The following is a 13,782-nucleotide window of genomic DNA, read 5'->3' on the forward strand; positions in this document are numbered from 1 at the left end:
TTTAAGGCTGCAGTCCTGTCCCTGGTACACTGTCTGCCAGGGCAGGATAGAAGTAAATGCCAGATATTGAATGCTGACAAACAGCAGATGGAATGAGGATTCAAAAGCTTATGACCCTGTCATGAAAATGGGATGGATAAAAGCTCATTATTCAATCAATCATCAGGACAGCAGGAATTAAGACTTTTCCATTATAAAGATAGAGTCCAAAAGATATGAAAATAGGATGGGAATGAGGAGAATTTCCTGTCCTAGACCAGTGGACCATCAACCTTTCTCAGGCACAGACTGTTCCCTGGTATAACTTGGACACCATGATTCCTGATCCGCATCTTACTGCTCCACAAAGAAACACTTGGAGACCAAGAGCATTACTCAGGGAAATTAATATTAACTGTCCTGATTTCTGAAAGATCCACAGACACAATTATAGTAGAAACAGGATGAAGAGATGAAGGTAAAGTAGGGAGCTGGAATGAGGGACATCCTTAGAGCAAGAAGTGCAATTTTAGTCTTTTCAAGTGTAAAATGAGCTGAAAAAGTACAGATGGAGATCCAGTTGAGGGCAGAAAATATTTTTGTACCACATTCAACATTCTGCTACCGGGCTCTTGTTTACTTCCCAACTTGCAAAGCACAGATTTCCCTGGAACAGTAAAATACCTTGAGCTCTGCCTTCTCAATAAAAAACAGAAGCCTGAGGACATGGTTGTGAAGGTAGCAACAAGAATTTTGCTCTGGCAAAAACTCCCTTTAGAAACCTACCACCTAGCTGTACAGTGGCAAGGCAGTTGTGGCACAGCTGCTACACAAAGGCAGGGGTGCAATAGTCTGGCAGGTAGTGCTCCAGCACCACCCAGTGTGATTGCTGCTGGTGTCAAGCTCAGAGTTTGGAGCTATTTTGGAAATGACTGCGGGACTTTCACGCAGACTTCTGCTCCTTAGCTCAGGGTCTGAGAGCTCTTACACAAAAACTGCCTTATTTGGGTAGTTAGGGACATTGAGGGCAATGTATACAAACTCTGGACTGGAAGCACAGTTCCTTTCTGAAATGTTTCAAGAACGAGAACCCCAACGCTGCATTTTTCTTATAAGACCAAAAAGGGCAGAAGACCTTCTAGATCTCCTGGCACCTGCAAGCAGTGGAAGGATTTCAGTGGATGAGATGCCAAGGGCTGAGACAGAGCTTTGGATCCTGGTTTTCTGGAACATTCACTGCTTGAGGGATGGAAGGTGCTTTTGGTTGAAGGATGGGAAGTACTTGCCTGTTTTCTGTTAATTTCATGATTGTTGTGCCTCGTGAAGAAAAAACGATGAAAGACATGCGCAGCATTGGACTAAAACAGAAAAACAAGTCAGATTTAAATCTCACACATATTGCTTCATCAGATTAAGCAGGGAATGGGAAATAACACACACAAATGTGTGTATGCATATGTATATATAACCAAGTTAGAATACTATCTAAAAAAATTTACCTTATGAACTTCTCAGCCAGGCTTTCCACAAAAGAGTAAATCTCTGTCCAATGATTTCTGACACTTCCTGACCTGTGTACAAAACAGAATTAACTACATTCATCTCACAGTGAAATTCCTTGTATCAATATTAAGAGTGGGACACTCCAGAGGTAGTAAGGGACAACCTGGACAGAGGCACGTGGAGACGAGGCAGCTGGTGCTGCAGGGGCTTCTACAGCAGCTGTGCTGGAAGCCGTAAACAAACAGTTATGACAGTGCCCACGGACCCAAACCCAAGGAGAAATACAATTTCAAGACAAGCTCACTAAATATTCTTCCCTCTGCTTCTGTTTCTTTTATTACATGTTTTTGTTTAATTCATTTTATTGATGTTGCTAAATCATCTGCTAATAGATTGCTTACTTTCCTAGAGCATAGCTGCGCTGTTGCAGCCACAAGAAAAGTTTGTACTGATCATCCACCCTCCCAGAACACGTGAGAGAATGTTTCCATGAATTACTGTTTGTTTCAAAAGAGAAAGCGTCTGAAGTAATTCAGAGGGGAAAGGCAACACTAATAGCTAACACACTGGACTAATATTTTAGAGAGCCAATCCCTGGCTCTGTTATAGACTTCCCATGAAATGTTGGGCAATCGGTTGTATTATGTTTGTACTTTCATTCCCAATCAATAAACCTTCATTATTCAATCCCTGGCTTTTCTCAGCTCAGACTTAGGTTCTCGGGGACCACAACAGTCTTGTGGAACTCGGACCTCAAATAGAGCCCAGCATGCAGCAAATCTACAGTACATGATAGCTGATTTGCTGCGTGTGGATCTAGGTCATACACTTTCAAGCCATTTAAAAGGCTAAAAAGCATAAGAAGTCAGTGATTTGAAAAGCTCTCCTAGGACTAAACAAATAGCTAATTCACATTGCTTGCCAGGCAAATGCCTGTATAATGTATCTTGGGCACAGGTAGAGAGGGGCAGAGAAATAAAGTAGCAGCATATTAAGAAGGATCACAGTAGTTTAGAAACAAGAACTAAGATGCTTCTGAAACATAACTACCAAAGAAGCAAAAAGCCTTAGGCTTACTCTAACAGCCATTAGACGTTTTGCTGTATAAATGTATGAAAGTGAAAACAACTGCAGTTGTGCTATGGGCTTTCCAAGCAATCCTATGCCAGACATTTCTACCTCCTTTCACCGGGCACAGATCAGTGGAGAAGTCAGTGCAATGTGTGGCAGTGCTGGTGGGATGGAGGAGCAAAGAATGGGACAAGGGCCACTGAAGCACTGACGCTGGAGTAAGCCTGCTTGTGTGCCTTGATACTGCTCTTCTGGAGAATGGTCAGCCATTCACAGAACAACACGGTCAACAAAGAATAAAGAAATTAAGCTGCCTGCAAGTAAGGAAGGGTCAACAACGCCCCAAGACTTCTCAAGGCAAGGACTGATCTGCATACTGCCATTACACCTATTTGTGTGACCTGGTGTAGAGAACCTGCTTTGGCAGGGAGGTTGAACTCGATCCCTAGAGGTCCCTTCCAATCCCTATGATTTTGTGATTTATAGGTGCTGCACAATAGATGAGCCGTGTCCCCATATTGGTGAAAAGTGCAAAAGAAAGATTGCACTGCTAGCAAATGAGAGTTTTTTTTCCTCAAAACAGAAAAACAATCCAAGTCTATGTGAGGCATGTGCTTAAACAACTGCTTTTTCAGAAGGGAACCAAAGCAGTCTAGCACCTACAATCCCCCAGGGTTCTTCTGCGAATCACAGACTAAATCTGTAATTTGGCTGAATTTCAACAGATTTTCCTTGTACCTATGCAAGATTCAAAGCAGCAAGATCTATGCATTCACAGATCTCAGTCTGTGTTATTATTTTAAATTCAGTCTTCACACCACAAGTTGACCCTTTCCAGTTTCATTCTTCTCCCAGTTAAGCCCCACTCCTGCAAATTCCAGCATGGTCCCTTCTTTTACACAGAATAGCCAGTCTCTTATTCATAAAACACAGTCAGTTTTGAGGTATCAGCTTTCTACTGCTAGTTGCAAAAGCAATGATGCAATCCAAGAAAACAAAGTACCAATGTATTTTCTTCAAGACGGCAACAAACTGTCACTTCCAGTACCTTCTTAGGACTTTCTGCAGTGTCTTTATTTATTTAGGTGCTTTTTTTTCTTCCCCTCTAAGAAATACCTAATCCTCAGGCAAAGAATATTTCAGTAAAACAGCAACTGAAATACTGAATATTTAGGAAAGTCATAAAGTACTGATGGTGGAAAAACATGAAGACTTGAAATGCAAATGCTCAGATATCCATAATATTATGCATTTCCATGCAAATGAAATATCTGTTCTTGGAAAGGGGACAACCAGGGACACTGAGAGTAACCAAAAGTGGCTGTAATAATTCTACAAGTGCCCACCTCTGAAAACGTAGTGATGCCTCTGTCATGGGCTAGTCCTCATTGGAAGTATACCATCATAGAGTTATGACAACACTATGTTTGTTAAGCTACATACTGAGCTCCTTACAACCATTAAATAGTACTCCCACCACTGACAGAAGCAACCTAACACTACTGCAAATACAAAGTCATTTCACTGCTTTTTGGGTTTTAGCTTTAAAAGAATAAAATTGTGATGGCAGCATAAATTAACATACTGTGCTGCATAAGTGGATGGCACTAGAAGTTTTTACCATCATTCTCCATGGCAAGTGAGAAGTTGTGAAACAATTAAAGCACACTCATCTTTTTTTTTTTTTTTTTTAAACCACCATATTCAATGCTTAAAAGTCACATTCATTTTCAGCTCCCCAGTTCATAGAATCACAAAGGCTGGAAAAGACTTAATATCTTCCAGTTCAATCATCAACCCACCCCCACCATGCCTACTAACCACATCCCTCAGTGCCACATCTCCATTTTTCTTGAACACCTCCAGGGACAGTGACTCCTCCTCCTCCTTAGGCAGCCTGTGCCAGTACCTCACCAAGATCCTGAGCCTGGAGAAAGTATAAGGTTTTCCAGTGATGTTCTACACCACAAATTATTCCTGGACACCCTCACAGCCTTTTTACAGTAGTTTCAGTGTTTCTGTTGATTCCCTTAGAATCCTATGATAACTTAGGAAAAAAACTCCTGTTAATCAGCATATCGATGCCACTAAAATCCAGAAAAGAAAGTGACATGTCTCAAAATACCATCAGTAAAAAACCATAAACAGATTCATTGGGTGGCCTGATTGGCCACCAAGTAATACCTTTGTGTATAAGATTTCAGAGAAACTATGAAGACTTCTGAATAACGAGGAGAGAATAAGCAAAGCAGGGACTAGCACAGTGCTGAAAGGATATGGGGCAGCGATGCAGCCAGGAGCCCCACACAGCACGCTGAACTGCAGAGCACTGATACCTCCACAGGCACTGGCCTGCAGCTTACAGGAAGCTTGTGGGCCTTCCAGAACCAGGAAGGAAGATGAAGCCTCAGGTCTCTCGTTCTGGTGGCAGAGGCAAACACAGAGCAACAGCTGCTGTGCGTAATGTGTGTCAGGGGCTGCTTCTGCTGGTGGCTCATTGGACAGAGCCTGGAGCAAGGCCAGCAAAACAGCAGAATTCCCCAGAGTTCATACCTACGGATCTGGCCCAAACAAAGCAGAAAATCCACAGGAGTCATTTCTGGGAGAGTGCTCCCTGAGCACAGTTCCCATTACACACAAGACAAAGAGAGGAGTCAGCAAACCACAACATAGGAAAGAATGCGCTCTCTGCCTCACGGCCCTGAGGAGCAGCTGCTGCTCCTGCTGCTGTTTTCCTAAATTTCACATCGCTACTGCTGGATGGGAGGGGAAAAGGAGGCCAGCAAGTATTTATGGGGGTGGAAGGAAGTGATGCGATTGCAGGGCTCAATTCGGCTCCTGCTTGTTTTGGAGCAACTCCTTGCAGCTTAGCAGAGCTCTGCGTCAGTCTGAAGAACACAGTGAGTGTCAGAGTCAGGCCTTTCCCTTGCTGCTGGTTGAGGCAGCATAGCGTGAGCCGGCTGCAGTTGCAGCCCTCTGCCCTAGCATGCTCCGAGGCCTGATTAACTGGTGACAGCTATTTCAGAGATCCTAGAGTGAGAAACAAGCTCATTATTACTGTCTCTGGGATCAGTTTGAACATGGTGTCAAGGGAACACAACAGCAATCGAGTCTGCTTGTCCCTAAGTATCCTCTTGAGCTAGTGGTGGCCCTGTATATGGCCACTGCTCAGAAACAAGGCAGTCTGCTGTTATTTGAAGAGAGCTCTTTGTGGCTGCAACCACATCACAGACAGCAGGAGAATTCTTGCAAATGGCTAATAATGGCTCTGCAATAAAAGTAAACCCTGGGGCACCCAGTTTGTTGTGGCTTCAGACATGCACACTCATGTTCATCCATCCCTTGGCTCCCTTCTTGAGAGCCAGCAAAGCATTCAAAGCAACAAGGACCTTCCTCTCTCAAACAATGATTCCTGCAAGCATGGAAGGGACCTTCAGTGAGTGACTCACCCATGCTAGGAAGAACTAGTTTATATTATCTGCTCCAAAGGCATTAGGAACACTGGCAGAGACAGCCACTCCAAGACAGTCCTCACTGCAAAGTACTTACAGCAGTAAAGGACAAGACAAGCACCAGAGCAGGCAAGGGAAAGAGATGAAGCGGCTGAGAAACAGATTTCTTAGTCCTCAATCAGTACACCAAACACAGGACTCAAAGCATTTGAATCCAATGGGTTTTTATGACCAAAACCATTAATTTTATACATAGCTTTTTTCCTATAAAACTACTGACAGAATCTACAGCAGCATTACTGACTTTTGTAAACCATCCCTCATAACCCATTGCTCCTACATTAATCCACCTGATCCAAGAGCTCTGCCCCCTAGTGTTACAGCCGTTGTGCCACCAGAAGAGCAAGCCCCAAAGAGCAGCTCACAGGCCAGGTCCAGGTTCCATCTGACCACGTCGGATCTCCCAGCAAAGCTGTAGCACTGCTCTCAGCAGCCCCATGCCTGGAAAAACTGCTCTTTTGTATCCCAGTCCTATTAGTACAGCCTGGGGAGTGAAGTAGAGCCCTCAATCCCAATCAAGATACAGCACTCATAGCAAGATGCAAGAGATAACTGAGGGCGTGGAGGCACAGCTCTGGAGCTGCAAGAACTCGCTCATTGTCTATTTGAGATTAAGAGGTTTGGTGCTACGACACATTGTAACAACTCAGAACAGATTGCATGCCAGCATTTGTCCTGCAAGCCTCATTACAAAAGTAATAAGGTCTCCATCAGTGACCACACGCAAACTGAAACCGCAGGTCAGGGGGAATGTTACGTTTTGTTTCCTTGTCTCAAGCCCCAAATAAATCAGATTTAGTTACATGCATAAATAGACTGCAAATGACAAGCTGCCATGGCTTTTTCTTCCTGTTAAGCGTACACGTTTTAACTCAAATAACCATTACCCATTAGCTTTGTTTTGGGTTTTGTAAAGATTTTTTTTTTCTTGGGGTGGGGGGTAGAGAGGGAAAGGGAATTGGGTTCCCTAAATTTTTCTTCCTTTCCAAAAGGCAAATCTGGCAAAATGACATCAGACAAAATGCAAACAAATAAAACCTGGTTCCAATAACATAGGTATGTCTGAAGCTGAATAAAAATTTCCTTTGGAACATTCCACACAATTACACCTGGTTGTAAGGAAATCCCAGCACTGCCTGCAACATAACCACAACAAAGGAAGATGCAAAGGCAAAATACCAACAGATTATGTTTTGAAAACTATAAAGAATATTGCTTGCAGGCAATTGGAACCCACAAGAGGTACCATGTAGATGATGAGGTTATGTTATAAAGGGGAAAAGTCAGACAGAAAAGGAAAAGAGATAGACACTAGACACAATGATTTTAAAATACATGTGTATAGCAATGAACAAAGTCTAAGGAGCAAAGCTGAAACTTCTATTCAGCGTGCGATCTCAACCTCATTTACCTGTACCAGGTCCCAGACCACATGATATACTCAAGTCTGGTTGCAATAGGCAGATGTCCTTGCTTACCAAAAGCAGATAGTGAGAGCCTAAAGCCAGAACTATCCACTCTCACCAGTACTCATAATTCATTACTTTCATGAGTGCTAAATTCATCTAAAAACTTGGCAAGGAAACTCTGCTTTCTTGGGAGCATGGGAGGAGGGAAACAAAATGTGTTTACCAAACTCTTCTCTTTGCTTGCTTTATTTAAAGCATATTTAAAGAAAGAAAAAATAAAAAGATTACCTGGAGATTATCAATGCACTGTGTTTGCCTTAAAATAATTAAAAACGGGTCCAGAATAGCAGCTACTGAAATGCCTTCTGCTCTGATCATGTCTTTCTGTCTTCCCTCAAATTTTAGGAGGTATCAACTCCATTCCCTCCTGACAGCCCTCATGAAACAGCAGGAGTGCTGAGATGATAAATATATATATCTGTAAACAAATCACATGAATGAGATGAGATAGAGCTGCTAGTTTCCCATCTAACTGGCAGAGGTTGTGCTCTTCAGCACCATTTCCCCACCAGTGGGGCTCACCTCTCAAGAGTGGCTCAGCAAGGGTAAAGGGAGGCAGCTGCAAAACAGATTACAAGGGAGAAGAAGGCTCAATTGGCCACACTGTGCTGATGTCTTTAGCAAAGCTGCTGCCAAGCACGGGAGAAGCAACATAACTGATGTGAAAAGCAATATTGTTGTGGACCCAAGAGACAGGAGTGCCATGAAGTGGAATTAACCAAAAGTTCAGGGGGAAGAGGAAAAAGGATAGCTAGGTCAGCTCCCAAAAAGGGTAGAATCACTACTCTGAAAGAAAGGCAGCCAGGGCCCCCCCAAGATGTTTGCATTGCCATGGTCCATGTTGTAGAGGGCAAAAAATAAAAAAATAAAAAATAAAAAAAAATAAAATAAAATCCTCAAAATCTAAACAATATTTTCACAAATATAGCAGGAAAGAAAAGAATGAGAAAATGCTTTTGAGAATCTCACATTCTCCCTTGCCCATCCCACTCCATTTTCCATCCTGCCCTATGGTTAACAACTAATCAAATACATTTATTTGTATTTGATAAATATAGAGCACAGAGAGCTCCACTGCTCAGATCGTTGTGTCAGGCATTGCCAGGAGAAGGCATTTATAGGAGAGTTGGAAGCCCTTTTAATATAGAACTTAGATTTGTTGCACTAATTAACAATCATAGTGATGTCACCAGGCATTGCTATAGTCAGAAAACACTAGAGGTCAGTCATCCTTTTTGCTGTGCAAGTGTGTTTCAGTCTGATTACAAACAACAGCTGGATGTTACCAGCAAGGCAGAGATGAAAGGGAAGTGTGTTTACATACTCAAGCATGAGGATATCTCTACAAGACCAGAGCAGTCGAACAGCCCGTCCTCAGCAGATTGGGTTTGGACTGAAAATAAGTTCTTTGTGCACTTGAACAGCCTAAGCATTTGGAGCAACAAAAGCAAGTGAAAAATACTCCGCTACCCGTGTATTTGTTTCTTTTAACTTATTAGCTATGCTTGTTTAAAGATGAACATGAGATCTACGATACCACATGTGACTCTATCTTACTACGTGCCATAGGAGAAGCGAGCGTACCAATGGTGCGATACCTTGCTGTGCCTCACACAAAGAGATCGAATTGCTGCAAACAGAAAAATTTCTGCTGCTTCTGTTCAATACTTCCAAGTCTTCCACTGCACCTCCAAATAAGATTAGATCTGCATAACTCATGGGGTACAGCATATAGACTGCACAAGACTGCAGCCAGCAAACGTGCAGTTCTTGCAGCTTCAAGAGATTTGCTCTTTTGAGCATTCGCAAAGACAAAGCTGGTCTAATGTGGCTCTGTCGTGGTCAAACAACTCTAAGGAGGATGGTAGCAGGTCTCCCTCCCACACATGCTACATTTTCTTTTCACCATGCCAGTTTCTCAGACACTAAAGGCTTAGTTCCACTCTCTGATCTTGCCTATCCCATAGAGTTAATATAAAGGGCTGCGATCAACTTCTGGAATGAAAAAATTGTAAGAGCTCAGTTGTTGTTTTTTCTCCTCTCTAATTGGCACCATCTATATTATACCAATAACTTCACCAGCAGACGATCTATTTCTTCTGAAGGTTATTGCCTGCAGGATTAGGTCCTCACAGACTCTGCCTGGCAGAATGGAAAAGAAAATCATGACCCAATAAAGTAATTGCAGTAAAATGCAGTGCTTATATGCACAAGGAGAAGGGTTTGTTGCCTTCCCTCATTTTACCTCCTACAGATGTGAGATTGCATCTTTCATGAGAAAGCAAGGCAAAGTAGATTTAAAGTCATTTTGGTTCACTCGGGCTGACTTCATAGACAGGATTTGTCAATCAGCTACAGAGTGTGCCACAGGATTAAATCCTGGAGTCTTCAGAGTCAATTCTTCAATCCCATTGTTACACAGCTAATTAAGACTGAATATGCCTCGTTCCATAATGGCAAGGTACTAATGAAGGGATACAGTGCTCAGGACAAGTGGGGATATCCACTGGTGGACAGATTGGTTTTTCTTGGGACTCCCCCATTAGGAATTGGAGCCAGGATTCTTTGCCAATACGCATCAGTGTGGATCCAAATTTCTGTCCGCTGCATTTCCAGATTTGGCCAGCTGCTTACAGCTGGCGTCCTGCCTCCTCTCTCCCAGGAACACCCCAGCTCTTCTCAGCACTGATCAATTACCAGTCCTTTCTAAAGAACTTTCTCAAGGTCCAGAATCTGCCCACTCAGACAACCCTCCCTGATTCCAGAAATGTTCTTCATGGATTCACAAAATATCCCTAGTTGGAAGGAACCCATAAGGGTCACCAAGTCCAACCCAAGTCCTCAAGTTGTGCCACAGTATGCCACATCTGCATCTAAACACACTCCAAGCCAGCATGTACACTTTCTTTCAGCACCACATGCATTCTGTCAAAGCAGGAAAGCCACAAGGGACCTATAGCTCTGAAGATCTGGCACGCCAATGTTACCCATATGGATTGTAATATAATCTCATTAAGAAGCAGCTTTGCTGCTGCCTTTGCCACTAGCTCCTAGGAGTGAGGATGGTTTCTAAAACCAAGGGCCCAGCAAGCTTTTACTGCAGCTTTTTGGCAATTGGTTTCTCTTTCAACCTATTGAAGGCTATAAAGACTTAATCTGCAACTGAAGAAAAAGAGGATCTTCCCACTGGAACATAAATGTATGACTTCTACTCCATTGGGTCCAATCAGCAGTGGAGCAGAACATACAGCACCTGAGCCAACATGCAAGACCTGTACTCTGCTAAAAGAAAATATATGCTTTTGTGTCCACAACACAGAGGAGGAGGAGCTTGCTTACACAACCAGCTTTCTATTGCTTGACGTATCAGTAACTCTAAGCAAACCCTTTCATCCTCTGCCATGATTTCCCCAAATAGAAGACAACCAGTAACAGGAACCACTTCAGTAAAGTGCTCTCTGATCTATTGAAGAGAAACAGCACAGGAATGCAGTATGCTGATAATTGGGAGCACACAAGGATGGTTTAGACAAGGAAATCACGCTGCAGAACATATCCCCTGCCACCAAGAGAACCCATAAAACAAACAAACAAGCAAAACACCAAAACCACCAGATGCACGCTAATGCATCCTACGAAAAGTCAAAATGTCTTTGGTAGTCTCCAGATCATTTAGCTCTGAAAACTGAATCCTGACTAACGATACCTTTTTCTTCTTGAAGACAGGGACATACTGGCTCCTGAGTGGCAGCGGCATTTACCCCACGCAGGCAGTACATGAGACCTGATGGGTCTAACAGTTCTCCCAGCTGGGAACTGGCACAGTGCAAACCTTGCTTATGGGCAAGAGTCACAAAGAAGAGGCTTCAGGATTTCATAGCACTACACCCCACCTATAACCCAGGAGGCACTGAGTGCACAATGTGCATAAGACCAACAGTTACCTCCTGTATTTTAACCCCCGACTGTTCAGCCAAAGCAGTGCATTGAGCAAATGAGTTCACAGTATTTGAGAACCACCTGTGGGTGCACCTATACACAGGCTTCGTTCTGCTTGTCACAACGTGTCCGTGGACGTGAGCTTACCCAGACCCTCGGGCCATATCTAAATTAGAACCAGATGGTATTAAAGAAAAGTGTTTGCCAGCATATTTTAATATATATAACAACTTAAACACAGGTTTAGACAGCTCCAAAGAAGTCGGTCAGAAGCAAGTTCCGTGAAATCTTACAACGATCACGTAAAAAAGGCAATCACTGCATACCTGCACCCACAACTTAGCTGTAGGCAGACCTTCAACCCGTTGTGGCTGAATCCCGCAGGTGCCATCCCGCACCTCTCTGCGGCCTCAGCACCGGGGGATGCGGGGAGAACCGCCCACCCCCGCTCAGCCCCAGCGCTCACAGCCCGCGCCCCGTAACCGGAGGGTGCCGCGATCCCCCGTGTCTGCCCGTGCCTAACCCGGGGTGAAGAGCGAAGCTCCCCTAAAGGTTCCGCCTGGGAAACGCGTGCGTCTGGGGGAACAAAAGCAAGGACCCTGCTCTGCACGCGGTGTTCGGCACTGCGGGAGACGAGGAAAGCACTGAGAGAAAGGGAGGAAGCAACACGGAGGCAGCGAAGGGTGAATAACCATTTTTAAACGTGACTGTCACTTACTTATCCAGAATGAAGTAGAGATCAAAGGCGCCGTGACAGGAGCGCTGTTCTTCTTGTTCTTCCTCCTCTTCGGGCCGGGCGCAGCAGCTCAGGCTCCCGCTCGCCAGCAAGAAGCAGCACAGAAGTGCCGCTCTCTCCACACTGCTCCTTCCACTCGCCATTTTTTCCCTTCCTTAATTCTTCCTCCTACCCCCTCCCCCCCCCCCCGTCTGTCTCTTCAGAAGAGCCGAGGGAGGAGAGAGAAGAAGAAGAAAAAAAAACAAAACAGGAAAAAAAAACAACACAAAACCGACACCCACACCACCAAACCACTAACTTCAGGATCTCGGCTCAAGGGTGTAGAGAGCCCGCGGGCACCGGGCTGCGGCTCAGGGCTGGGGGCGGGCTGGGGGCTGAGCCCGGCCGCAGGGTCCCCGGAGCTCCGTCCCCGCGCCCCGCCACCCGCCCCGAGCTCAGCTGCGGCTCCGGTTCCGCACGGAGCGGAGCGGCTCCCTCCGCAAGGCCAGAGGCAGGAAGGGGCAGAGGGAGGGGAGCCGCGGGGGGAGACAGGATCTTATGGGGGAAAGCTGAACCGGGACTTTCCTGTTCCGGGATGCCGAACGTGGAAAGGCTGCGGCGAGCGGGGCAGCGAGGGGAGGGAGCGAGAGCTGTGCTGCGGCTCCTCTACTGCCCCCCCTCCTCCCGTTCACGGGGTGGGGGTCTGCTTCCAGGATGCCCCCGGGATGAGCGGCAGAGGGGCTGAGTAGGTGGAGCGGGGTGGAATATGTGGCAGTGGGAGTGATGAGCATCACTGAAAAAAGCTGTGAGAAACCTAGGAAGAGAAGGACGCGGATAGGGCACATGTGCAAAATTAAGTTGCGGAGTGCAATTGTAGCGGTGATTGCTTGGGGGCAGGGGTAGACAGGTTTTCACTACTCTCTCGTGTCACAGCACATTGCTTCGTCTCTGTAGTGAAAAGTTTGACTTAGTCGCAACTGTGCCCTGCAGGCAATGAGGGTGATGAAACGAAAATCTCTTAATAGCGCTTCTTACGGCGGCATAACCCCACCCCGCCCGGTTACAAAGCGCTGCCCCCAAGAGCCGCTCCGGCCCATTTGGATGCTGACTCCAAACTTTGCATAACCGCTGCCTTCCAGCCGCTCCTCCCTCCCCCACTGCCGCTGCAGCTCTAATTAATGGAAAGAGCCACGGGGAGGGATGAGAGCAGAGTCACTTTGCATGATGGACCCGGGACCATGACATTTCTCCCTGTGTCTTTGAACACGATTCAAGGTCGAGGGAATCCATCCCCCGTGGGGTACTGGCACGCTGCCCCGCCGGTCCTGCCCCAGAACACCCGTCGCTTTGCTGGGGCCGAGGGGGGAGGGGGGCTTCTGCCGCACCTCTCACCGTACAGCCGTTTTTAGGAGCAGAAAGTGTCCCCTCCTCCCCGCGAACGGTCGGCACCCGAGGGGACGCGCGGCTCGGGGTGCTGCGGCGGCGCTCTGGGATGGCACAAAGCGGCCCCGTCCCAGGCCTTGCCCTTGCCCCCCTCTTCTCTCCCCACATGTACGTGGGTGGATGCGGAGCCCCCTCCCCGCCTCAGCTCCCC

The 13,782-nt window shown here is 45.8% G+C and overlaps 1 protein-coding gene across 2 annotated transcripts in view; it reads right to left on the minus strand.

Annotated features, from left to right (window-relative positions):
• The window catches only part of ANTXRL (ANTXR like), a 47,223-nt gene extending 34,433 nt beyond the window's left edge, over nucleotides 1-12,790 (minus strand). The window contains exons 1-3 of one of the 2 annotated variants that reach the window (XM_003207995.5): nucleotides 12,192-12,776; nucleotides 1,479-1,550; nucleotides 1,266-1,337 (exon numbers count right to left, since the gene is read on the minus strand). In XM_003207995.5, the coding sequence (XP_003208043.2) occupies nucleotides 1,266-1,337; nucleotides 1,479-1,550; nucleotides 12,192-12,352 (305 nt within the window). In that variant the 5' untranslated portion in view covers nucleotides 12,353-12,776. Of the gene's footprint in view, nucleotides 1-1,265; nucleotides 1,338-1,478; nucleotides 1,551-12,191 lie in introns of both variants that reach the window. The other variant, XM_085229222.1, reaches the window with a different exon arrangement.
• Nucleotides 12,791-13,782: the final 992 nt, after the last annotated feature.

This window comes from Meleagris gallopavo, chromosome 8 (genome assembly GCF_905368555.1).
Source record: "Meleagris gallopavo chromosome 8, MGAL_WU_HG_1.1, whole genome shotgun sequence".
Taxonomy (NCBI): domain Eukaryota; kingdom Metazoa; phylum Chordata; class Aves; order Galliformes; family Phasianidae; genus Meleagris; species Meleagris gallopavo.